At 66.9% G+C, this 22214-nt stretch overlaps 2 protein-coding genes across 7 annotated transcripts in view; one reads left to right on the top strand and one right to left on the bottom strand.

The window, feature by feature from the left end:
* The window catches only part of CROCC2 (ciliary rootlet coiled-coil, rootletin family member 2), a 42706-nt gene extending 36851 nt beyond the window's left edge, over positions 1 to 5855 (bottom strand). For all 5 annotated transcript variants that reach the window (XR_011387030.1, XR_011387031.1, XM_051839335.2 and 2 more), the window contains exon 1: positions 5715 to 5855. Coding sequence is in view for 3 of the 5 variants with exons in the window: in XM_051839335.2 (XP_051695295.1) it covers positions 5715 to 5792 (78 nt within the window). In the remaining 2 variants the exon portion in view is untranslated. The remainder of the gene's footprint in view (positions 1 to 5714) is intronic.
* A 6434-nt stretch (positions 5856 to 12289) lies between these two features.
* On the top strand, positions 12290 to 19202 carry MAB21L4 (mab-21 like 4). 2 transcript variants are annotated; one of them, XM_051839373.2, is made up of 6 exons: positions 12290 to 12434; positions 12835 to 13451; positions 15891 to 16116; positions 16920 to 17073; positions 17459 to 17815; positions 18958 to 19202. In XM_051839373.2, exons 2-6 carry the CDS (start codon positions 12968 to 12970, stop codon positions 19048 to 19050), a joined length of 1314 nt encoding a protein of 437 aa, XP_051695333.1. In that variant the 5' UTR covers positions 12290 to 12434; positions 12835 to 12967; the 3' UTR covers positions 19051 to 19202. The 2 variants fall into 2 exon arrangements, with proteins under 2 accessions (XP_051695333.1, XP_051695335.1); XM_051839375.2 differs by having other exon boundaries at positions 12355 to 12434; positions 12877 to 13451.
* The last annotated feature ends 3012 nt before the right edge of the window (positions 19203 to 22214 follow it).

Here is a 22214-nt window from a genome sequence, read left to right on the forward strand (position 1 = left end):
CTCAGAGGAGAGTCCTCCTGAGTATGGACCTGCCACGTGACCCAGCCATCCCCCTCCTGGGAATTCACCCAAGGGAGAGGAAATCAGTAAACAAAGGAGCTGTCTGCACCTCCATGTTCACTGCTGCTCAATGCGCAATCGCTAAGCCAGGGAATCAACCTAAGTGCCCGTCAACAGAAGATGGTAAAGACAGATTGTGGGCTGTGTACACCGTGGAATAGCACACAGTGGTAAAAAAGAATAAATCCTGTCTTTTGCAACAGAATGGATGACTCTGGAAAGCATTGCCCTTAGTGAAGAGAGCCAGTCCCAAACACAGATTCCGCGTGTCTGCCTGACCTGTGGCTGTTACTGCAGGAACACAACCGGCACGGGAGTGGACCCGACACCTTGTGGCCCGAATGTTGTTTGCAACCCACGCTCCTGGGGCTGGGGGGGAGCCCGATCCACACCTGCACCATTTATAGAAAGAGCAAGGAGGGGGTTGTGTCCCAGACTGCGCCCCAAAGTCCGTTCTCTTTACACCAATGGGCATTTGACAGCCACGGCGAGGGGCGCGGCTCCAGCCTGTGAGCTGTGGAGGCTGTGGCCGCAGCCCTGGGGCCTGTGTTGGCTCTGGGCAGCTGGTGGAGCTGAGCCGTGGTGCAGGGAGCTGCAGGAGCGGCTGGTTTCGGCGCGCAGATGGCTGGGGCCTGGTGGGGACAGCATGCAGGGGTCAGGGGGAAGGAGGTGGGTGGAGAGGGAGAGAGAGAGAGCGCCTCCACCTGCTGGTCCACTCCCCAGATGCCTGCAGAGCCCCGGGCTGGGCCAGGCTGAGGACCCGAGGCGGGGCCCCCCAGGACCCCGCTTCTGTGGCCCGGCCCTGTTTGCGGCCGCGTTGCACATGGGGGCCAGCAGGGGGCAGCCTATCCAACGCCCTGACTGAGGAGTGAGGAGGGGCTGCAAACTGCTGAGTGACATCTGACTCAGCCTGGGGGGGAGGGACTGAGCCCTGTGCTGCTGGAGCCACAGGACTGCTGGACGTGGGCAGGGGCAGAGCCGCCCGGGGCCGGCAGGGAGGGGCTCGGGTGCAGGACGGGAGTGTGCGGGGTGTGTGTGTGTGTGTGGCTGCACACGTGTGAGACACGGACGCCGGGTGGTGCCATGAAACACAGTGAATTTCCTGTTGTGTGTATGTCACACGTAGATGTACAACAGTGAAGGCTGAGAGTCGATGAGGCACAAACCCAAGAATGACAGGCTCCCACCCGGACAAGCTGTCGGTCAGATGCAGGGCCCGCCCCTCCTGAGCCTCCCCGCCTCCCTGTCGCAGTGCAATCTCCGAGTCTCACTCGCCCAAGGGCCAGGGCTGAGGAACCTTCCAGAACCTGTCCCAGTCTCCAGACGCAGCCGTGGGGCTGCTGGGCTGTGACAGGGTGCAGGTGTGGGGATGTGACACAGGTGCGGGTGCTGGGCTGTGACACAGGTGCAGGTGTGGGGCTGTGACACAGGTGCAGGTGTGGGGCTGTGACACAGGTGCAGGTGCTGAACTGTGACACAGGTGCAAGTGTGGGGCTGTGACACAGGGTGTGGGTGTGGGGCTGTGACACATGTGCGGGTGTGGGGCTGTGACACAGGTGCAGGTGTGGGGCTGTGACACAGGTGCAGGTGTGGGGCTGTGACACAGGTGCGGGTGCTGGGCTGTGACACAGGTGCGGGTGTGGGGCTGTGACACAGGTGCAGGTGTGGGGCTGTGACACAGGTGCAGGTGTGGGGCTGTGACACAGGTGCGGGTGCTGGGCTGTGACACAGGTGCGGGTGTGGGGCTGTGACACAGGTGCAGGTGTCAGGCTGTGACACAGGTGCGGGTGTGGGGCTGTGACACAGGTGCGGGTGCTGGGCTGTGACACAGGTGCGAGTGTGGGGCTGTGACACAGGTGCGGGTGCTGGGCTGTGACACAGGTGCAGGTGCTGGGCTGTGACACAGGTGCGGGTGTGAGGCTGTGACACAGGTGCGGGTGTGGGGCTGTGACCAGGGTGCGGGTGCTGGGCTGTGACACAGGTGCGGGTGTGGGGCTGATACACAGGGTGCAGGTGCTGGGCTGTGACACAGGTGCGGGTGCTGGGCTGTGACACAGGTGCGGGTGTGGGGCTGTGACACAGGTGCAGGTGTGGGGCTGTGACACAGGGTGCAGGTGTGGGGCTGTGACACAGGGTGCAGGTGTCAGGCTGTGACACAGGTGCGGGTACTGGGCTGTGACACAGGTGCGGGTGTGGGGCTGATACACAGGGTGCAGGTGCTGGGCTGTGACACAGGTGCGGGTGCTGGGCTGTGACACAGGTGTGGGTGCTGGGCTGTGACCAGGGTGCGGGTGTGAGGCTGTGAAACAGGGTGCAGGTGTGGGGCTGTGACACAGGGTGCAGGTGTCAGGCTGTGACACAGGTGCGGGTACTGGGCTGTGACACAGGGTGCAGGTGTGGAGCTGTGACACAGGTGCGGGTGTGGGGCTGTGACACAGGTGCGGGAGCTGGGCTGTGACACAGGTGCAGGTGTGGGGCTGTGACACAGGTGCGGGTGTGGGGCTGTGACACAGGTGCGGGTGTGGGGCTGTGACACAGGTGCAGGTGCTGGGCTGTGACACAGGTGCGGGTGCTGGGCTGTGACACAGGTGCAGGTGCTGAACTGTGACACAGGTGCGGGTGTGGGGCTGTGACACAGGTGCGGGTGTGGGGCTGTGACACAAGTACAGGTGCTGGGCTGTGACACAGGTGCAGGTGTGGGGCTGTGACACAGGTGCAGGTGCTGGGCTGTGACACAAGTACAGGTGCTGGGCTGTGACACAGGTGCAGGTGTGGGGCTGTGACACAGGTGCAGGTGCTGGGCTGTGACACAGGGTGTGGGTGTGGGGCTGTGACACAGGTACAAGTGTGGGCTGTGACACAGGGTGTGGGTGTGGGGCTGTGACACAGGTGCGGGTGTGGGGCTGTGACACAGGTGCAGGTGTGGGGCTGTGACACAGGTGCGGGTGCTGGGCTGTGACACAGGTGCGAGTGTGGGGCTGCGACACAGGTGCGGGTGCTGGGCTGTGACACAGGTGCAGGTGTGGGGCTGTGACACAGGTGCAGGTGCTGGGCTGTGACACAGGTGCGGGTGTGGGGCTGTGACACAGGTGCAGGTGTGGGGCTGTGACACAGGTGCGGGTGTGGGGCTGTGACACAGGTGCAGGTGTGGGGCTGTGACACAGGTGCAGGTGTGGGGCTGTGACACAGGTGCAGGTGTGGGGCTGCGACACAGGTGCGGGTGCTGGGCTGTGACACAGGTGCAGGTGTGGGGCTGTGACACAGGTGCGGGTGCTGGGCTGTGACACAGGTGCGAGTGTGTCTGGCTGTGACACAGGTGCGGGTGCTGGGCTGTGACACAGGTGCGAGTGTGGGGCTGTGACACAGGTGCGGGTGCTGGGCTGTGACACAGGTGCGGGTGCTGGGCTGTGACACAGGTGCAGGTTTGGGGCTGTGACACAGGTGCAGGTGCTGGGCTGTGACATAGGTGCGGGTGTGAGGCTGTGACACAGGGTGCAGGTGCAGGTGTGGGGCTGTGACACAGGTGCGGGTGTAGGGCTGTGACACAGGTGCAGGTGTGGGGCTGTGACACAGGGTGGGTGCTGGGCTGTGACAGGGCGCGAGTACTGGCTGTGACAGGGCTCGGCTGCTGGGATGTGACAGTGTGTGGGTACTGGCTGTGACAGGGCGCTGGTGCTGGGATGTGACAGGGCGCGGGTACTGGCTTGACAGGGTGCTGGGCTATGATAGGGTGTGGGTACTGGCTGTGACACAGGGTGTGGGTACTGGCTGTGACAGGGCGCGGGTGCTGGGCTGTGACAGGGTGTGGGTACTGGCTGTGACAGGGCGCGGGTGCTGGGCTGTGACAGGGTGTGGGTACTGGCTGTGACAGGGCGCGGGTGCTGGGATGTGACAGGGTGTGGGTACTGGCTGTGACAGGGCGCGGGTGCTGGGATGTGACAGGGTGTGGGTACTGGCTGTGACAGGGCGCGGGTGCTGGGCTGTGACAGGGTGTGGGTACTGGCTGTGACACAGGGCGCGGGTACTAGGCTGTGCCGGTGGTGCCGGTGCTGCTGCCCTAGCATTTGTGCCTCTGCTCGGCTTTCTGGGGTGTGGAGGAGGGTCCCAGCCCTGGGCAGAGTACATCAGAGACACAGGGTGCGGGGCTGGAGCCACCACCCCGTGCACAATGAACACCCTGCCCCTGAAGCCCCCCCGCATGCCCTGACCGCCCCTTTCATAGCTGGGTGCTATAGCGCCCTCAGGCCCCGATGCTTATCTGGGTGTCTCGTCTCTGTGCCACCTCCTGCCTGTGTCACCGTGGAATTGCATCAAGGTTTCAATCAGCACTGTCAAATGACAGGTGTCAGCCAGACAGGCAGGGCTGCCGCACCCAAGGCCACACGTGGCTGGGATGACAGCTTCCCGGGGGAGCGACGACTCGGGGACGGGCAGAAGCAGCCACACCCCTGGCACCTTGCCCTCTGCAGGAGGTCAGCCCCATCGGAGCTGGAAGCACCCCTCCAGCCTCGGGCCTGGGTCCTCTGAGCTCCCAGGGCTGCCGTGCGGGTCGACCCGGTGCCGGGGGGCAAGCTCGTGAGCAGTGGGGCGCCAGCCCTCCCCCACTCCCCCACGCTGTCCTTGCCACTCCCAGGGCCCCTTAGCGAGCTCCGGGAAGCGAAGGTCCAGAAGTCTGTTTGGTGAAAACATTCTGAGAGCTGCCCCGGTTTGTCCATAACCATGTTCCATCAGCTCCCAGAAAGCCTGGTGTGTGGATTTCAGTTCTTTTGGCACCAAAATAAACTCTTTCGATCCCACTCTCCACAAACACGTTGAAGGACTTTGTAGCCTGGAGCCCCTGTGGGAGCTGGGCAGAGACGGCGTCTGGCCAGGGCACCGCCAAGCCGTGACTCCGGCTGTCACACACGCCTGTGCCTGTGTGGGCGCTGCCTCCCTCCCGGTGACCTGTGTCGCCCCTGGCCACGTGGACGCAGGTGTCCAGAGCAGCTCATCTACTCCTGAGTCAGCCCCCCGCCGCCCTGCGCAGCCCGGCTGTCTCGCCCCGCTGTCCCGCCTGTCTGTCACCCTGTCCCACCAGCTCTTCTCGCACCGCAGGGACCCCAAAGATGACGCCGCAGCAGGGATGGCGACGGCCTGGCTGTGCCGGCCAGACCCTGGGGCAGGGGGTCTGATCGGGCACTGATTAGGTCAGCTGTGGGGACAGGGCGTGGCCGGGAGCAGGACTGTGTCACTGCTGCTGTGCCAGAACCCGAAGAAGCAGAGCCTTCCAGAACAGAGGTCAGGGAGAAGCCCCGACCCAGGGTCTCTCCCGGGACGCCCGGCCACGCCCCGGCCCCCAGCCAAGAAAGCAGGGGCTCCGTCCCCAGTGCACAGGATGTGAGCTGTCAGGGGTGGGGGGCGATGGCTGAGTGCTGGCAGCAAGAGCAGGGGCTGGGCTGACTTTCCCTCCCTGGGCGCCTCTTCCTGCACATGTGTGCGTGCGTGTGTGCGTGTGTGTGCATGTGCCCCCACTCCTCTCATTCTGAGCACGTGTGCGCAGAAGCTGTGCAGGCTCCTGGCCAGCTTGGCCTCTGCCCCCCCCCCGTCCAGCGGCCTTCCTGCAGTGCCCAGGGCACCCGCTGTCCAGAGGCTGAGGAGGGCGGCTACCCACTGACCTGGATCACAGTGTCCAGCCCCAGCCGCGATAGCTGGGTGGCGTCCCAATCACCAGGCTCACTGGGCACGGAGCTCATGGCGGCCAGAGGCAGGGCTCAGAGACGCCTGCCCGGTGTACCGGCTGCACGCCTGCCTGGCACCTGGACACCCAGACACCTTCATGTGGTCACTGGAGCTGTGGGCGTTGCCCAGCAACCAGGACGCTGAGGGCTGGGTCTCCCTGGAAACAGGCTTGCGGGCCCTGTTGCTATGGCGACCAAGGAGTTCCGTTGGCTGCAAACTGTGTCCCTGGAGACCCAGCGAGGCCATCCTGAGCAAGGACACCCGGGATGGCCCCCCAAGAGCCCCCATGCGCCCAGCAGCCATGCACCAGGCACACGGCACAAACCTCCAGTCCCCGCCACCCATGGCCCTGAGCTGCAGCTGTGCCAGGAACTCAGGGTGGGTGGTGGGTGGCAAGGCAGAGGGGATACTGAGGCTGGAGCAGGAGGGGCTGTCCCTGGAGCCCTGGGGCAGCCCGTCCTCTCCCACCCCCCATCCCTGTGCCCCCAGGCTGTCTGTGCTGCACACGCCTCTCTGTCCCCTCCCCTGAGACTGCTCGTCCCGAGAGGGCACCTCCTGCTGGCTGATGCTGGTGCAGCCCCTCTGGGGGAGCCCCCCCCCCCCGCTCAGGGACCAAGACTGAGTGTCCTCACAGCCCTCAGAGCCAGCTGCAGACTGGCAGGTGCCCCCACCCCTGCCTCCTAGCACAGCCAGGGGGCCCAGGCAGTGACAGTGACCATTGGGCTGGTCAGCATGCCCGACCTCAAGCCTGCCTGGACCACCTCTCAGAACTGACATTCCGGAAAGGGAGGTCTCCTGCAGAGAGGAAGCCCCTCCCCAACACCATGAAACGCCCATGGCCAGGGCCGAGGGCACAGTGGCCAGGGTGTCCCTTGGGGGCCAGGCCAGGCTCACTGGCTGGACAAAGCCCTACTTGACACTTGCGGCCAGGGTTCACTGGACAGTGCCAGAGCACGGGGGCCTGCTCAGTGCCTCTGATGGTGGCTCTGGGCCAGTGCTGACCTCTGACTTCTGCTCCAGGTTCAGACCCTGCGGCCTTCCAGACTCTCCCCAGCAACACGGCCACCTGCGCCCCAGGGCCTCTGCCCAAGTGCTGGACCCTGCTGAGCCGCAGCGAGCTGAGGTCCAGGGCCCAGGGGCTGTGACCCTGCCCTCCAGGGTGAGCTCCTGGGGTGGGGGTGGAGGCTGGAGCGTCCATCCAGGGCCACCTGCCAGAGGACGGCATCCTGTCCCCCTGAGGCAGAAGCCCCGTCAGAGCCCCTGTAGCCCCTGCGTGGGGTGACACAGGCAGCCCCGGCCTGGCGTCTGGTCCTGCTCTGGGGCTGAGCAGGTGAGGGGCCCTTGGGGGCTCCCGTGTGGATCAGAGGCCAGGGCGACATCTGCCCGTCTCTGGCACCTATGTGTGAGCAGTGCCCTGTAAGCTGTCCAGCCCAGTCCCTGCTTGTGGGAGTCCCCCATCCCAGGGCGACGGCTCCCTTGGACATGCTGGGCAGTCCCGGGCCCCGTGTGTACCACCAGTGTCCTGGCCAGGGCTGGGCCAGACGAGAGCTCCCAGGTTGGCCTCAGCCCTGGGCCTGAGAGTGACCGTCTACCGTGGTCCTCTCTGCAGCCCCTCGTGTCCACAGTCCTGGCAGTGCTGGGCCCACAAGGGGCATGGGCCAGGGGGCCAGCTCTGGGTGTGGACGGAGCAGGTGGGCAGCAGCCCCAGTGCCATCGGCAGTGCCACCAGCAGGTGCGGAGCCGAGTCCAGGACACGGCTGTGTTTTGGTGCATGCGTGGCGTGGTCCTGGCCCCTTCCTGTCCAGCACCCGAGGGACACCCCTGTGGCCTGGGTCAGCCGTGCCTCTGTGGAGGAGGTGCAGGTCCCTGAGGGCGCAGAGTCACCGAGACAGACGGGAAGCAGATTCCAGCAAGGTGACAGCCAGACGGGCCGCCCCGGAGGCTGCGGGCTTCAAGGGAGGCTCTGCATTCCTGCAGGCCCTCACCTCCACCCGAGCGCTGCCCTGCAGGTGACCCGTCCCCTGGGGCCGCCGCAGAGCCACCAGCAGCACCACCCTGTGCCCGGCAGCCCGGCGAGGGTGAGCAAGGGCAGGGGTGAGGCCGGCGGGCACGGGGCCTTCCCACAGGCAGCCCCTGTTCTCCGGGCGGGCCTGGGCCGGGATGGCTGCACCTGGGCACCCGTGCCGGAGGCAGTCCTGCCAGGTCCCAGGGCCAAGACGAAGAGCGCCCATCATCACCATGGATTTCCAGAGTGTCCGCCGTGGGCACCTGGGGACAGCCCTGGAGGGGACAGCCGGGCCACGGGGCCGCGGGCAGCACCAGCAGAGGAGAGCGTCAGTACCACACGGCCCGGACTCGTGCCTGGGCACAGGCGTGGAGGGAGAGCTGATGGCTGTGCAGCCGCGTGCAGGGGCCGGTGCCACTGAACCAGGCGCCTAAATGGCTGAGGCAGTGAGCTCTGCTCTGTTTAGGCACAGCAGTTCACAAAAACCCCAACAGGCTGGCCGTGGACATTGGCTTCTTATTTGGGTGCTGGTTCGAGTCCCGGCTGCTCCACTTCCGGTCCCGCTCCCTGCTAATGGCCTGGGACAGCAACCATGATGGCCCAAGTGCTTGGGCCCCTGCACCCACCTGGGGGACCCGGATGAAGTTCCTGGCTTTGGCCTGGCCCAGCCCTGGCAGTTGTGGCCAACTGGGGAGTGAACCAGCAGCTGGCGATCTCTCTCTGTCTCTCCCCGTCTCTAACTCTGACTTTGTAAATGAATAAATCTTAAAAAAAAAAAAAAAAGAAACCAATTAACAATCAAACAAAAACCTGCAGTGCACGCAGGGGGCACCTGGGGCCCAGGTGGGGGGACCCCGGGCAGGGGGCTCCAGCCCGACCCCGAGCCTGCTGTCTGTGCCCTGTGTGCTCCAGTGCGCCCTGTCTCACACAGCTTCCTCCCCTGGTGAGCCACCCTGGCCACGCCCAGCTCCCCTCCTTGCGCCATTAACCCCGGGCCCGCGGCCTCTAGGAGGGAGGATAGGAGGCAGACGCAGTGCGTGTCAGCACCACAGGTCCCACAGCTGGCTAGGCGCTGAGCTCACTGCACTCGGGCAGGCGGCACCCAGACAGGCAGCTGCCAGGCAGGCAGCACCGAGATAGGAGGCACCCCCCCATACACACCTGCACCCAGGCAGGTGGCTCTGAGACAGGAGGCACCCTACCCATGCCTGCACCCAGACAGGCGGCACCCCCTACTCCTGCACCCAGGCAGGCAGCACCCAGACAGGCAGCACCCCCTACTCCTGCACCCAGGCAGACAGCACCCAGGCAGGCAGCACCCAGACAGGCAGCACCCCCTACTCCTGCACCCAGGCAGACAGCACCCAGACAGGCGGCACCCCTACTCCTGCACCCAGGCAGACAGCACCCAGACAGGCGGCACCCCCTACTCCTGCACCCAGGCAGACAGCACCCAGACAGGCAGCACCCCCCTACTCCTGCACCCAGGCAGACAGCACCCAGACAGGCGGCACCCCCCTACTCCTGCACCCAGGCAGGCAGCACCCAGGCAGGCAGCACCCAGACAGGCAGCACCCCCTACTCCTGCACCCAGGCAGGCAGCACCCAGACAGGCGGCACCCCTACTCCTGCACCCAGGCAGACAGCACCCAGACAGGCGGCACCCCCTACTCCTGCACCCAGGCAGGCAGCACCCCCCTACTCCTGCACCCAGGCAGGCAGCACCCAGACAGGCAGCACCCCCACGCCTGCAGATGCCGAGGAAGCACACAATCCCCTGGTGCCAGGACCCAGGGTCCCCTCTGGCCACGAAGGCAGCCGTGGTCGGTGCTGGGGTTCGACTCCTGAGCTCTGCACACCTCAGGCCCCAGTTCTAGGAAATCACTGGGGGAGGGGTGGGGTGAGGCCACCCCACAGGGGTCTGTGTTTGGAGTCTCTCGGGCACCGTGGGCTCCAGAGACAGAGTGGCGAGTGGCGCTTTTGGGTGCGGCAGGGCGGGGCTGAGGGACACTGAGTGACAGACACGTGGGTGGGGCTCTTCCCAGGGCCTCCCGTGGTCCGAGCGTGTGCTGGGCCCGCTGTGGAGGCAGATGGCGGCCACGGCCCTAGCTGCTTCGAGCCCCCCTGGGGGCCCCCAGGCTGAGCTACCACGGCCCTGCTGACCTCGCGACCTTTCTGCTCCGTCAGTTGAACTCCTGGTGCCCCAGGCTTCCCGGTGTGGCCCGTGTGGGCCGCTGGCCAGACAGCCCCTCGGGGTTGCAGGCTGGGCTGGCCGGCCGCAGCCGGAAGGACCTGCTTGTCCACAGGGATTTTAATTGGCTGCTTCTTCCCCACCGCCCGGGCTTCCCCAAGAAGGGCCAGGACGTCCCACCCTCCGGTCCGCTGTGGCCAGAGCTGCCCCTGGAGCCCAGGCCTCACCCCTCCCACTGCATGCCCACCCAGCCCAAGTTTCCTGCAGTGACTCGCATGCACGCCCATCTTCCAGATGTGAAGACCGAGGCCCAGAGCAGCTCCAGAGCTCCCTGCAGGCCCTGGGCCCCCGTAGCACAGGGCAGGGAGCTGTTGGCCACCTGGAGCCCCGCGTTCCCTCAGAGGCAGTCCTTCCCCTTGCTTTGTTTCCTGGGGTCCACACCCCCTGAGCAGGTGTCTGATGTGAGAACACAGCCTCCCTGCCAGAGGGGCCGTGGATACCCTGTGGAGGGGCCCAGCTCGGCCCGCCCCGGCCCCTGACTCTGCCCCAGCCCCTGCCCTGCCCCAGCCCTGCCCCCGCCCCTGATGTGGCCACTATACCATTCAGGCCCCAGGGCGCAGCCTGGGGTCAGGGCTTGTCTGGCTGGGCCTGTTCCGGGTGGACATTCGCTTTCCTGGAGAGGCCCTCGGGGCTCTGGGTGAACAAGGCGCCGCCCGGAACAGCGTCCAGGAGCTTGGGTGCTGCCCCTCTACTCCCTGGGAGGTTTTTTTTTTAAAGTTTATGTATTTATTTGAAGAGGGGGAGAGACACAGAGAGAGAGTCTTCCGTCCAGTGGTTCACTCCCACGTGGGCATAAGGGCCCAGGCACCAGAGCCGCCCCTGCTGCCTCCCCGGGTGTGCCAGCAGGGAGCTGGATGTGGACACGCCCACCTCCCCGCCATCTGCACACGGAGCCGCCCGGGGGCTACAGCTCCTCTGGTGCCCCCTGAACTAAGCACCACCCGTGGTGGCCTGTGGTGGCCTGGGGAGCTCTGGGTGGCCTGTGGTGGCCTGTGGTGGCCTGTGGTCAGTCAAGCAGCCCCAGGACACTCGGGCCGACTCCGAGCGGCTGCTGCAGGGCTCAGGCAGCGCTGGGCTCAGCGCTGCCATGGAGACAGCACCAGCCCTGCCCCTGGCGCTTCCTGGGGTGCGTGGACTCTGTTCAGGTGTGACGTCCCCTCCCCACGCACCCCTCCCAGCACACCTGGGAATTCCTGAAATACAGGATCCGTGCTTCAGTCCCCAAGCTGCCCTGAGACGCACTCCACACAAGCACGCGCCCCATGCAGGCCACGGATGGGCGCCTGCGCCTCCCCCGCCCGCTGGCCCTGCCTGCTTGGTCCCCACTGGCGCAGCTTCCAGGAAGCCACTGCTGGGCCCCCACCCTGGAGCTGCCCGCTCTGTGCCGGCACTGCGCCCAGCCCCAGCACCCCGAGGAGACCCCCGGAGCTGAGCGTCTACCACGGGCCGGGGCCCTGGGAAGGAAGGGCGTGGCTCGCCCGGGGCTGTGTGGTCCTCAGGGCACCGGCCCCTCAACTAAAGTGGAAGGGGCCTCAGGACAAGCGGCTCTGTCCAGCTGAGGAGCTGGCGGGCGTCCGCGAGGGACAGCGTGTCGCAGCCCAGGCCACAGCAGGGGTCGCGTTGGCCCAGCTGGGGCTTCCTGAGGCCAGGGGAGGAGTCTCCATCCTGTGGGTGACCAAGGTCGAAGCAGGGGCAGCCAGGGCGTGGCCTGGCCACTGCCCCCAGCCCTGTCTGCCTTAGAGGCAGGTGGCACGGCCTGGGCTGCAGGGAAACAGGGTGAAGTGTGGGGGAGGGGCAAGGTGGAGTGGGACTGTGTGGGGTGGGGGCCTGCTCTGGGGGCAGGAGCTGGGTGCTGGGGGAGGGTGTGGAGCAGCTGCCGAGCTTGCTTGGGGGAGGAGCCTGTGGGACACCCTGGAGAGACTCGGGGTGGCAGTGGGGGTCTGGGCCGGGGTGCAGAGCAGAGGGCTAGGGCTGGGGGGGGCCCTACAAAGACTGCAATGGACACAAGGTGGGCCCCCGACCCCAGAGCCAGGCCAGAGAGGCGTCCCCAGAAGGCAGGAGGTCGGGGGTCCTGGCACAGGGTGCCCCGAGGGGGACGGGCCACCAGGGATGGGGCTTTGAGTGGCTGCGGAGTGCAGCTCCCAGGTTCTGGCCCAGCGGCTGCAGGTGGCGTCTCCACGTCCACTGTTTGTAGACAAGAGAGCCTGGGCTGCCGGCGCAGGTGCTGTGGGGCCAAGGGTCATGGGGGCGGGTCCTATCTGCCTGTCAAGACTTGCTCCACGCTGCAGAGTGCCTGCAGGTGTGTGTGTGTGTGGGGGGGAGGCAAGGCTCTCCAGCCAGGCAGGGTGGAGCCACCCAGGCTGCTTCCTCCAGTACCAGACAGCTCCAGCTCGAGGCCAGGTGGGTGCCAGCTCCCGTATGGCAGAGGCCGGGATGGGAAGGGTGGGCAGCCTGCAGGTGCCAGGCCAGGTGGGCAGGCTCAGGACGCACAGGCCAGATCCACACCCAGGCTGCGGCTCTGCCAGGGTGGGGCTCCTACCTCGGGTGAGCACAGGGCTTTGAGGGCTCCCAGCCACCTGGGAAAGAGGACGGCTCCCACAGGGGGCTCTGGGTGGCCACCGCCTGCCTCTCTGTCCCCTCCAGCCTGGCGGCTCCACTCCCAGGGCCGTGCCTCCTGCTATTGGGGTGGGGGTGGCGGGGAGCTGACCCCTGGGCCTGAGTGGGGCCTCCCGGGAGTGGCAGTGACAGGAGGGAGGTGGGCGGAGGGTGGTGAGCAGGCCCCGCCTCCTGCTGCCTCTAGGGACATTCCTGGTGGCTGGTGGCTGACTCACCCACTGCGAAGGCCTTGGCCCCCATTCAGCTATTTAGCCGCGGCTGCCAGGCTGTCACTGGAACTCCACTGCGCGGGGAGCCGCCCTCGCCTGGACCCAGCCATGGCCGTGCAGGTGTCCCTGTGGCACCACTACCTGGCGGCCGCCCGGTCGCGGCAGGCGCCCCGCGCGCAGGCCTTCCAGGGCGCGGAGGACGTGCTGCTCACCGTGCTGGAGCGCCTGCAGGCCCTGGACGCCCGCTTCCTCGTGGACTACTCCCGCGACGCGGAGGCCTTCCAGTTCGCCCTGCGCTCCTCGGAGGGCCCGCTGGACGTGCAGGTGCCGCTGCGTGTGGACGCCCAGGCGCTCCTGGTCCAGGAGCTCGAGGCCGCCGAGCCCGGCCAGGGTCCCGGGTGCTGCCGCCTGGGCATCCCCAGGGACGCGGCCGGCCTGGAGCGCTGGACGACGGACGACGTCTTCAGCGCGTCCTCGGAGGCCGACGCCGAGTGCTGCGGCCACATCGTGCCCAGCAAGGTCCTGCGTGTGCTCAGGGAGCTGCTGGTGGCCGCCATTGTGCACTGCAGGCACCACGGCCTCATCCCCCCAGGTAGAGGCTCCACGTGCGGGTGTGTGTGTGTGTTCTCCCAGGGGCACCAGCCATGGTGGGGTGTGTGTGTGTGTATATATGTATGTGTGTGTGTGCTCACCCAAGTGCACCTGCCACGGTAGTGTGTGTGTGTGTGTGTGTGTGTGTTCTCCCAGGGGCACCAGCCATGGTGGTATATATGTGTGTGTGTGTGTGTGTATATATGTATGTGTGTGTGTGCTCACCCAAGTGCACCTGCCACGGTAGTGTGTGTGTGTGTGTGTGTGTGTTCTCCCAGGGGCACCAGCCATGGTGGTATATATGTGTGTGTGTGTGTGTATATATGTATGTGTGTGTGTGCTCACCCAAGTGCACCTGCCACGGTAGTGTGTGTGTGTGTGTGTGTGTGTTCTCCCAGGGGCACCAGCCATGGTGGTATATATGTGTGTGTGTGTGTGTATATATGTATGTGTGTGTGTGCTCACCCAAGTGCACCTGCCACGGTAGTGTGTGTGTGTGTGTGTGTGTGTTCTCCCAGGGGCACCAGCCATGGTGGTATATATGTGTGTGTGTGTTTGTATATATGTATGTGTGTGTGTGCTCACCCAAGTGCACCTGCCACGGTAGAGTGTGTGTGTGTGTGTGTGTTCTCCCAGGGGCACCAGCCATGGTGGTATATATATGTGTGTGTATGTATGTATGTGTATGTGTGTGTATGTGTGTGTGCTCACCCAGGGCACCAGCCATGGTAGGGTGTGTGTGTGTGTGTGTGTGCTCACCCAGGGCACCAGCCTTGGTGGTGTATGTGTGTTTGTGTATGTATATATGTGTATGTGTGTGTGTGTGTGTGCTCACACAGGTGCACCTGCCATGGTAGGGTGTGTGTGTGTGTGTGTGTGTGCTCACCCAGGGCACCAGCCTTGGTGGTGTATGTGTGTTTGTGTATGTATATATGTGTATGTGTGTGTGTGTGTGCTCACCCAGGGCACCAGCCTTGGTGGTGTATGTGTGTTTGTGTATGTATGTGTATGTGTGCCATGGTGGTTTGTGTGTGTTTGTGTGTCTGTGTGCTTTCTCCCAGGGGCACCTGCACACAGTGGCGGTGTCTGCAAATGTGCAGGAGCACGCGTGTGTGACCGTGGCGTGTGTGCACAGGGGTGACTGTCCTGTGTGGCTGCAGGCACACACGTGTGTGTGCATGTGAGCCCTGACTGCGTGCCAGGTGTGCGTGCTGGACTCTTGGGAGCTGGGAACGGCGCTCTGAGGTTCCCCAGCCCAGCGTCTCCCTGAAGGCAGAGGACGCCTCTGCCCTGGTGGGACTGTGTCGCGCTGCGGCTGCGGCTGCGGCTGCTCAGTGAGCGTCCTGGCGAGGTGGCCATGCTGCTCTCTAACCGGCCAGAATCTCACAGTTGCTCTGCTCCACGAGGGCACCCGGTGTGGTCCTGGACACGGGGTCCTGCTGTCAGTCACGGCCACGGTGACCCCCGCACGTGTGCATGGCTGAGGGGCTACCGTGCTGCCGGGGTGCTGGCTGCTTTCCCGCACACAGGTGCTGGCCCCTCCCTCCTCTGGGGTCGTGTGGGTGCTGCCTGGGGCCGGACTCGGGCTGCCTGCAGTAGGCCCAGGCAGGGGCGGAGGCCGTGGGCCCTGAGCGATGAGGCGTGGCTGCCACTTCCTCCCTGGAGCTCACTGCCGTGCCCTCCTCTTCGGGGCAGTGAGTGGTGGTGGTTGGCGCAGCCCACAGCAGCATGTGAGGTGAGGGCCACAGTCCCCTGCAGGAGCCACCCCCTCTGGCTCTTCCTGTGGGGGGAGGCGGATGGCCGACACCTGTGCAGCTGGGCTGGGGGTCCAGGAGGGCCTCCCTCAGACCTGCCCTGTGTCCTGGGCTGGTGCCTGGCCTCCCAGGGCCTGAGCCGTCACTAGGGGCCAGCCCACAGCTGCCCTGTGGGGACCTCTGGCCACCTCCTGGGCCACATCCCCTTGCCCGGCCCCACAGGGCTGTCCCCAGTGGGCGCTCACAGGGAGCCCACTCCTGGGGCTGCTCTCACCCCAGGTTGGCGCCGCCGGCAGCTGAGCCGGGCATCAGGGCCTCTCGGGCTCTGGTCCTGGTGCTTGCTTAGAAGGAAACCCAGCATAGCTGAGGGACTGGGATCCAGCTGCCCCCGCCCTGGGAACTGGTGAGACCAGCCCGGGGCTGCAGGAGGGGTGGCGGGGCCAGGGGTGGCTGCTGCCTTGTGTGACTGACAGGTGTGGACACCGGAAGCTGTGACTGTGACTGACAGTGCCTTCGCTTCCATGCTCCGGGGGCCTGGGGCCACTGCGCCCTTTCTCTGGGGGGCGGATAGACCCGGGTCAGAGAGGTCCACACGGAGGGACTGTGGCGCTGAGGGTCCCTGGGGGCTGCAGAGAGGGACCAGGGCTGTGCAGTGGCAGCTGGCGGGCGGGGGCGGGCCGTTGCAGGTTCCCTGAGTGCGGCCAGCCTGGAGGAGGAGCAGCTGCACCTGTCCCTCTTGGTGTCCGGCGGCTGGAGGAAGATCCGCTTCAACGTGGTGCCTGTGGTGAGGAGGGAGCACCCGGGGCCCGCCCTGGAGGGGGCCCAGCTGTCGCCGGGATTGCCCGAGGGCAGCCTGCAACGCATCCTCAGCCACGGGGTGGACCTGGTGCCGGCCAGCGGCCAGCATTGGAGGTAGGTGCCCGCTGGAGCCGCCCGCCCTGCCCGTGATGTCTGTGTCCCACCGAGGTGTCTGGGTCTCAGGGTCCCACGTGGGGAGGGCCTTGCTGGAGGTCCCTTCTGAGGTTCCCAGATGACCGAGTCCCGGGCTCCCCTGCTCTGCAACCAGGGTGCTGTGGACTCTGCGAGGGTCATCTGCGCCCCAGCTGGTGTTTGGGAGGGGGCAGGAAGGGGGCCCTGGCCTAGAGACCCCACACCAAGGGCTGGGAGCCAGCCCCATGCCGCTGGGAAAGAGCCGAGCAGGCACCACGGGGGACGGGGCCTGTCCCCACCCCGGTGGACAGTGGCCACGTGCGGTGCCCTCTGCCTGCCGCAGCCCCTGGGCCCTGTGGGCTGTGCCGCTGGCCTGGGCTGGCCAGGTTGTGCCCACGCCCAGAGCAGGGCTGGGCCGGGCAGCTGAGCTGCGTGAAGGGGGAGGCTCAGCCCCAAGACTTCGAAGGCTGCGGCCCAGGGCGCGGCCGGGCTCCAGGCCTCATCGCTTTTTTGAGCGTCCAGCAAGCACCTCGGGCACTGGGGTGAGGGCAGAGGCTCTGAGCCTGGCCGGGCACTGCCGTCCCCCACGGCGGGTCTGAGACACGCATTCTGTCCACACCAAGTCCCTGCCTGCCTTGGGCCCAGGAGGCTCCGAGAACTGAGCAGCAGCCGAGGACGGGGCTCCCGGGGAACGCGGGGGCCCGGGGTTCCGGGGCTCCGGCAGCCGGGCCAGGCCGAGATCTGGGGGAGGGGCCCTGCGCTCAGCCTGCGGCTCTGGCTTCCAGGACCTCCACGGACTACCTGCTCACAAGGCTGCTGCACGCTCTGGGCTCCCTCCCCGGCCACAGGCTGGACGGGCTCTGCATCCTGGACAGGGTGAACCACGAGAGCTGGCGGGACGGTGGCCAGAGCCCCGGCCTGAGCTTCAGCCACCTGAAGGTAGGCAGCTGCCCCGCCCTGTACCCTGGGGGCGGCAGGCAGGGGCACAGCCTCGAGCCCCAGCAGCTCAGCCCAGAGGGGCGCCTGAGCCAGCTCCGTGCTGGGGATGCTGAGGTCCCGGGGGACCGCGGGGGCAAGGCTGTGGGTCGTGGGGCGTCTGGCAGCAAGCGTGGGCGCAGAGGGATGCTGCCGGCCAGAGCTCGGGTCGGTGAGAGTGCCGGTCCCCTTCTTGGGCTCACTGGGGCCACAGCAGCCGGGCAGCACCGTGGCCCAAAGGGGCTCTGTGCCACCCAGCACAGAGCGGGGCTCTGGCCGGGGGTCGTGACAGGAGCAGAGCCGGGCGCAGGGGAGGGTGTGGACCAGGGGCTCACCGGCCGCCCCGCAGGCGGTGCTGCTGTGGGCCTCGGCGCTGTTCCCGTCCCCGGAGGACTGGGCGGAGCTGCAGGGTGCCGTGTACCGCCTGCTGGTGGTGCTGCTGAGCTGCCTGGCCACCCAGCGCCTGCCCCACCCGCTGTGCCCCACCCACAACCTGCTGGGGGCCCTGGGCCCGGACCTGCACGCCGTGTACCCACTCGTGGAGCGCTTCGCCAGCCAGCCCGAGGCGTCCCTGCGCATCCACGCCACCCACCTGGGCCGCTGCCCGCCCCCTCGCCTCGGCCACGGCATCAGGGCGCTGCTGCAGCTGCCGGCCAGCGACCCCGCCTACTGGGCCACTGCCTACTTTGACGTCCTGCTGGACAAGGTGGGCCGCCAGGGGTGCACGGGGTGGGGATGCAGCCGCTCCGGCACCTGGCCTCTGCCTCCGAAGGTGAGGTCCGGCTGCTGGGCGGATGCTGGGGAGGGAGTCAGGCTCCATGGGAGGGGCTGCGGGCCCAGGGCTGCTCTCTGGACGCTGGGGCAGGTGTCTGGGGCCCCAGTCTCACGCTCAGAGCCCCACTTTTGCCCTGCGGGGATCCATGGCCACACCTCTGGGGCGGTGCTCCGAGAGCCTCCGCGCCCCCACCCCGCTCCCCTCCCCCATCTCTGGTCCCCTCCTTGCAGTGACCTTGAGGCCCGGTGGCCACCATGGCCTGGGCTTCTCTGTTTTAGCCAATGCCACCTGCTGGGGGCTGCCCGCCTCCTAGGGGTCACCTCCCCCATGGCTTCACTGCTGCACCCACGTCCCCAGCCCAGGCTCTCAGCAGGCCTGTGTGGGCGGGGCCTGGCAGTCAGCTTCAGCCAGGGTAGGGCACCCGTGTGTGAGGAAGGCAGCCGGCGCGGTGCACCTGCGGGATGACTGGCAGAGCCTGGGCGGGAGGGCCGGGGGCAGGAGGGCGGGAGGTGGGAGGGCGGGAGGCAGGAGGCGGGAGGGCAGGAGGGCAGAAGGGCAGGAGGGCCAGGGACAGGAGGGCAGGAGGTGGGAGGCAGGAGGGCGGGGGGCGGGAGGGCTGGGGGCAGGAGGGCAGGAGGCGGGAGGCGGGAGGGCGGGGGGCAGGAGGGCGGGAGGTGGGAGGGCGGGGGGCGGGAGGGCGGGAGGTGGGAGGGCGGGAGGCAGGAGGCGGGAGGCGGGAGGGCGGGGGGCAGGAGGGCGGGAGGTGGGAGGGCGGGAGGCAGGAGGCGGGAGGGCAGGAGGGCAGAAGGGCAGGAGGGCCGGGGGCAGGAGGGCAGGAGGGCAGGAGGCAGGAGGGCCGGGGGCAGGAGGGTGGGAGGTGGGAGGGCAGGAGGGAAGGAGGGCAGGAGGCGGGAGGCAGGAGGCGGGAGAGCCGGGGACAGGAGGCGGGAGGCGAGAGGGCCGGGGACAGGAGGACCGGACGCAGGAGGCCAAGCTGTTGATGTTGAGTTCCGGGCGCCGGGACCCTGGGACGGCCCCCGATGTCCCTGACCCTTCTCCCTGCCCGGCCTCAGTTCCAGGTCTTCAACATCCAGGACCAGGACCGAGTCTCTGCCATGCACAGCGTCTTCCAGAAGACCAAGAAGCTGGGCGCTGGAGAGGGCTGAGCAGGGCGGGGCGCCCCCGGGACCACCCCAGCCCGGCCGTGAGCACCGGGAAAGGCCGAGGGCTGGCTGTGGCCCCGTGGCGGGGTGGGGTGGGGGAGGGGCGGTGGCTCGTGGCACATTCGGTCCTGAGTAAAGCAGAGGCCATGCCTGCACCTGGTGTGTGTGGGCCTTGCTTCCCCTCGCCACGCGCCAACGGCACGGAACCTCCCGACCCACAAGACGGGCAGAGGGGGCCCTGCAGGAGCCCCGCCCCGTCCCTGTGCAGGTGCCCACTGCGTCTGCCCCGGGCCTCCTGGGGAGGGCCCGATCCTGGGCAGAGGAGCCCCAGCCTGTCCCCTGAGGGCCGAGGGACTGGGTCTGAGCTGACACCAGGGCCTCGTGCCTGCCCCCAACCACCCCTTGGTCCCCTCTGATTCGTGGGGGCCCAGGGGGCCCTGTGTCATTTTCAGGGGTGGAGTCCGGGTCAGGGGTGAGTGCTCAGAAGAAGACAAGGCCTCCCCCACGTCCATTCCGGGGACAGCCCACGTCCTGGGGGTGACGTCGGAAGCTGGTGCCACCATGCAGGCTGGGGCTCACAGGCGAGGCTCCAGTGAGCACCCAGGACAACGAATGACCAAGGGTCCCACAGAGGGAAGCAGGCGTGGCTGCCACACGGGGCCTGGCCCTGAGGGGGACGTGGCTCGGCTCCCCCGCCCACCCACCCTTGCAGGAGCTGCAGGGTCGGCTCGCGGCCCGCCACCCGGGGTGCTGGGGGTGTGGGCCTGGCTCTGACCAGGACGTGGCGCTCACTGGGTGGCTTTGCCCCATGCAATTGGTCCCTGGCCCCTGGCGTCCCCGGGGCCCTCGGCTGACACCCTGTCTCCGGCTCGAGGAGCCAGGACGCGGCCGGGCCTGCTGGTTCTGGAGACACGGGGCTGCTGTGGGAAGGGCGTGGCTCCCAAGTGGGTGGGGCTCCGGGGTCGGCGACGTCTGCAGCCAGGAGCGGTGTCTGTGCCACTCAGCTCTTTGAAGAGCAGCTGCCCCTGGCCTGGGCACACCCGGGGCCCCCGTGAGCTGAGCTGCCTGTCACAGGCTCATGCATTTTGGGTGGCAGGGAAGGCCACGTGGTACAGTGGACACGGACGGTCAGGCCAAGAGGGAACGTGGGGACAAGTCCATTCAGGGAGCAGCAGCCTGGACATCAAGTCCCCGCAGGGTGACCCCAGCCTCTCTCCACCCTCACGTGCGTGACCTGGGTGTGGGCTGGGCCGTGGGGCAGGGCCATGAGGCTGGGCCGTGGGCGTGGGCACCGATGCCGTGCAGGCCCCTGACGGATGTGTCTGAGCAGAGCTTCCGCAAGCTCAGGGGTGCGGGCGTCCTTGGAGCCACGAAGCGGGGGACAGGAGGTGCACGGGTGGGCGGGGGTGCTGCCTGGGCTTTGCAAACAGGGAAGTTTCGAGAAATGGACAAAGCAGCAGCTACTCCGGGCCTTGCACTGTAGCTGCAGACAACAGTCAGTCAGTGTGCGGGGACCCGAAGGACCCCTGCGGGGCAGCTCACGGGACACACGGGTCTCACGTGCCCACCCAGGCCCTCGGCGGGGAGCTGGCAGAAGGCTCCTGGGAAACAGTGGCTGCTCAGCGAGAACTCACCTCAGTGTGCACAGAAAGCGCTCAGCGGAGTTTGCTAGGAAACCAGAGATGTGTGTGGCTCAGTGAGCCGAGCACACCATGGAGCTAGAAAAACCGCAGGGACGCCTGCGGAAGTGAAGCAGGGGATGCCCGTGGGGGTAGAAGCCAGCAGGGGACAGCAAGCCGAGATGCAGGGGACAGCAAGCCGGGCACGCACCTGCTACACAACCCAGGTGAGATGCACCTGCTACATCGCCCAGGTGAGACGCACCTGCTACACAGCCCAGGTGAGACGCACCTGCTATACCGCCCGGGGTGGGCAACGCACTGCACTGGGTGAAGCCACTATGTGAAATGCCCGCACCCCAGGCTGCACCCTGGGAGGCAGCGGCGATGGCTCAGGTGCTCGGGCCTCTGCCACCCACGTGGAGACCAGCATGGGGTTCCCAGCTCCTGGCTTTGGTCTGGCTCAGCCCCGGCTGTTGCTGGCATTCAGGGAGTGAACAGATGGAAGCTCTCTCTCCCCCTCCGTCTCTCTCTCTCTCTGTTGCTCTGCCTTCAAGTAGATGAAAACACACACTAAGAAAAACCCCCTGGGCACTGTGGCATAGTGGGTTGACCCACCATCTGCAGTGCCAGCATCTCATATGGGTGCTGGTTCGAGTCCCAGCTGCTCCACCTCTGATCCAGCTCCCTGCTATGGCCTGGGAAAGCAGTGGAGGATGGACCTAGTGCTTGGGCCCCTGCACCCACGCTCTCTGCCGGCAGGGGGAGCCACCACCGGGCGGAGGATGCTGGGACAAAGTGTGGGGTGTCTGGGGTATGGAGAAGTCTCTCCTGTCCACCATGAAAGGCAAAGAAGCTTAGACGATAACTGGCGCTGCCCAGAGACGCGCACTGGGCCCACACTCACACAGCTGCTCGCCAGGCAGGACGCCGTGGAAGACAGAGGCAACGCTGCACCAGGGTGGACGCCCGCGTCACGCCCCAGGCCGTGATCCGCGCCCCCCCCCCCCAACTCCCTTCCCAAGCAGAACCAGGGCGCCGGCCCCACAGAGCCTCTGCCGCAAATACCCACAGCCGGGCAGGTTGCAGCTGGTGGGGAAGTGCCTTGGGGGCGTCCAGGGGGGTGGGCAGCCCTGGACCACAAGGACAGACGTCCAGTCCCCACGGCCGTGCGGAGGAACCGGCGTGCGGGAGAGCATGCGGTCAGCGCGGATGGATCCCTGCGAGGCCACCAAGATAGCCCAGGGAGGGGCTGGGGCACAGGCCGCGGGGCCTCCCCAGGCGGGCTCTTCCCATGCAGACTGCTTGCCTTCCACGCCCAGCCTCAGCGTGTGCTACTGGGGAGTCCAGGCTGAGATAGCGCTGGTCTCTGGACAGACGCCTGGCCAGTGCCACACGGCCCTGCCTGCCCCGCCCCTGCTCCAGCCTCCTGCGGACGGCCCCTCCCCTTGGAGCCGTCTGGGATCCCCATCCTGTGCTGGCCGGGGTCTGATGTCCGTGCTGACAGCGGCCCCTGCTCAGGGCCCTCCCAGGGCACATGGCTCTGCC

The sequence above is a fragment of the Oryctolagus cuniculus genome, chromosome 3 (assembly GCF_964237555.1).
Source record: "Oryctolagus cuniculus chromosome 3, mOryCun1.1, whole genome shotgun sequence".
Classification (NCBI taxonomy): Eukaryota; Metazoa; Chordata; class Mammalia; order Lagomorpha; family Leporidae; genus Oryctolagus; species Oryctolagus cuniculus.

Coding starts and splice junctions, on each gene's coding strand:
- MAB21L4 (XM_051839373.2), top strand. CDS start 12,968: ATGGCCGTGCAGGTGTCCCTGTGGCACCACTACCTGGCGGCCGCCCGG. Junction 13,452..15,890: donor CCACGGCCTCATCCCCCCAG/GTAGAGGCTCCA, acceptor GGGCCGTTGCAG/GTTCCCTGAGTGCGGCCAGC. Junction 17,816..18,957: donor TTGACGTCCTGCTGGACAAG/GTGGGCCGCCAG, acceptor GCCCGGCCTCAG/TTCCAGGTCTTCAACATCCA.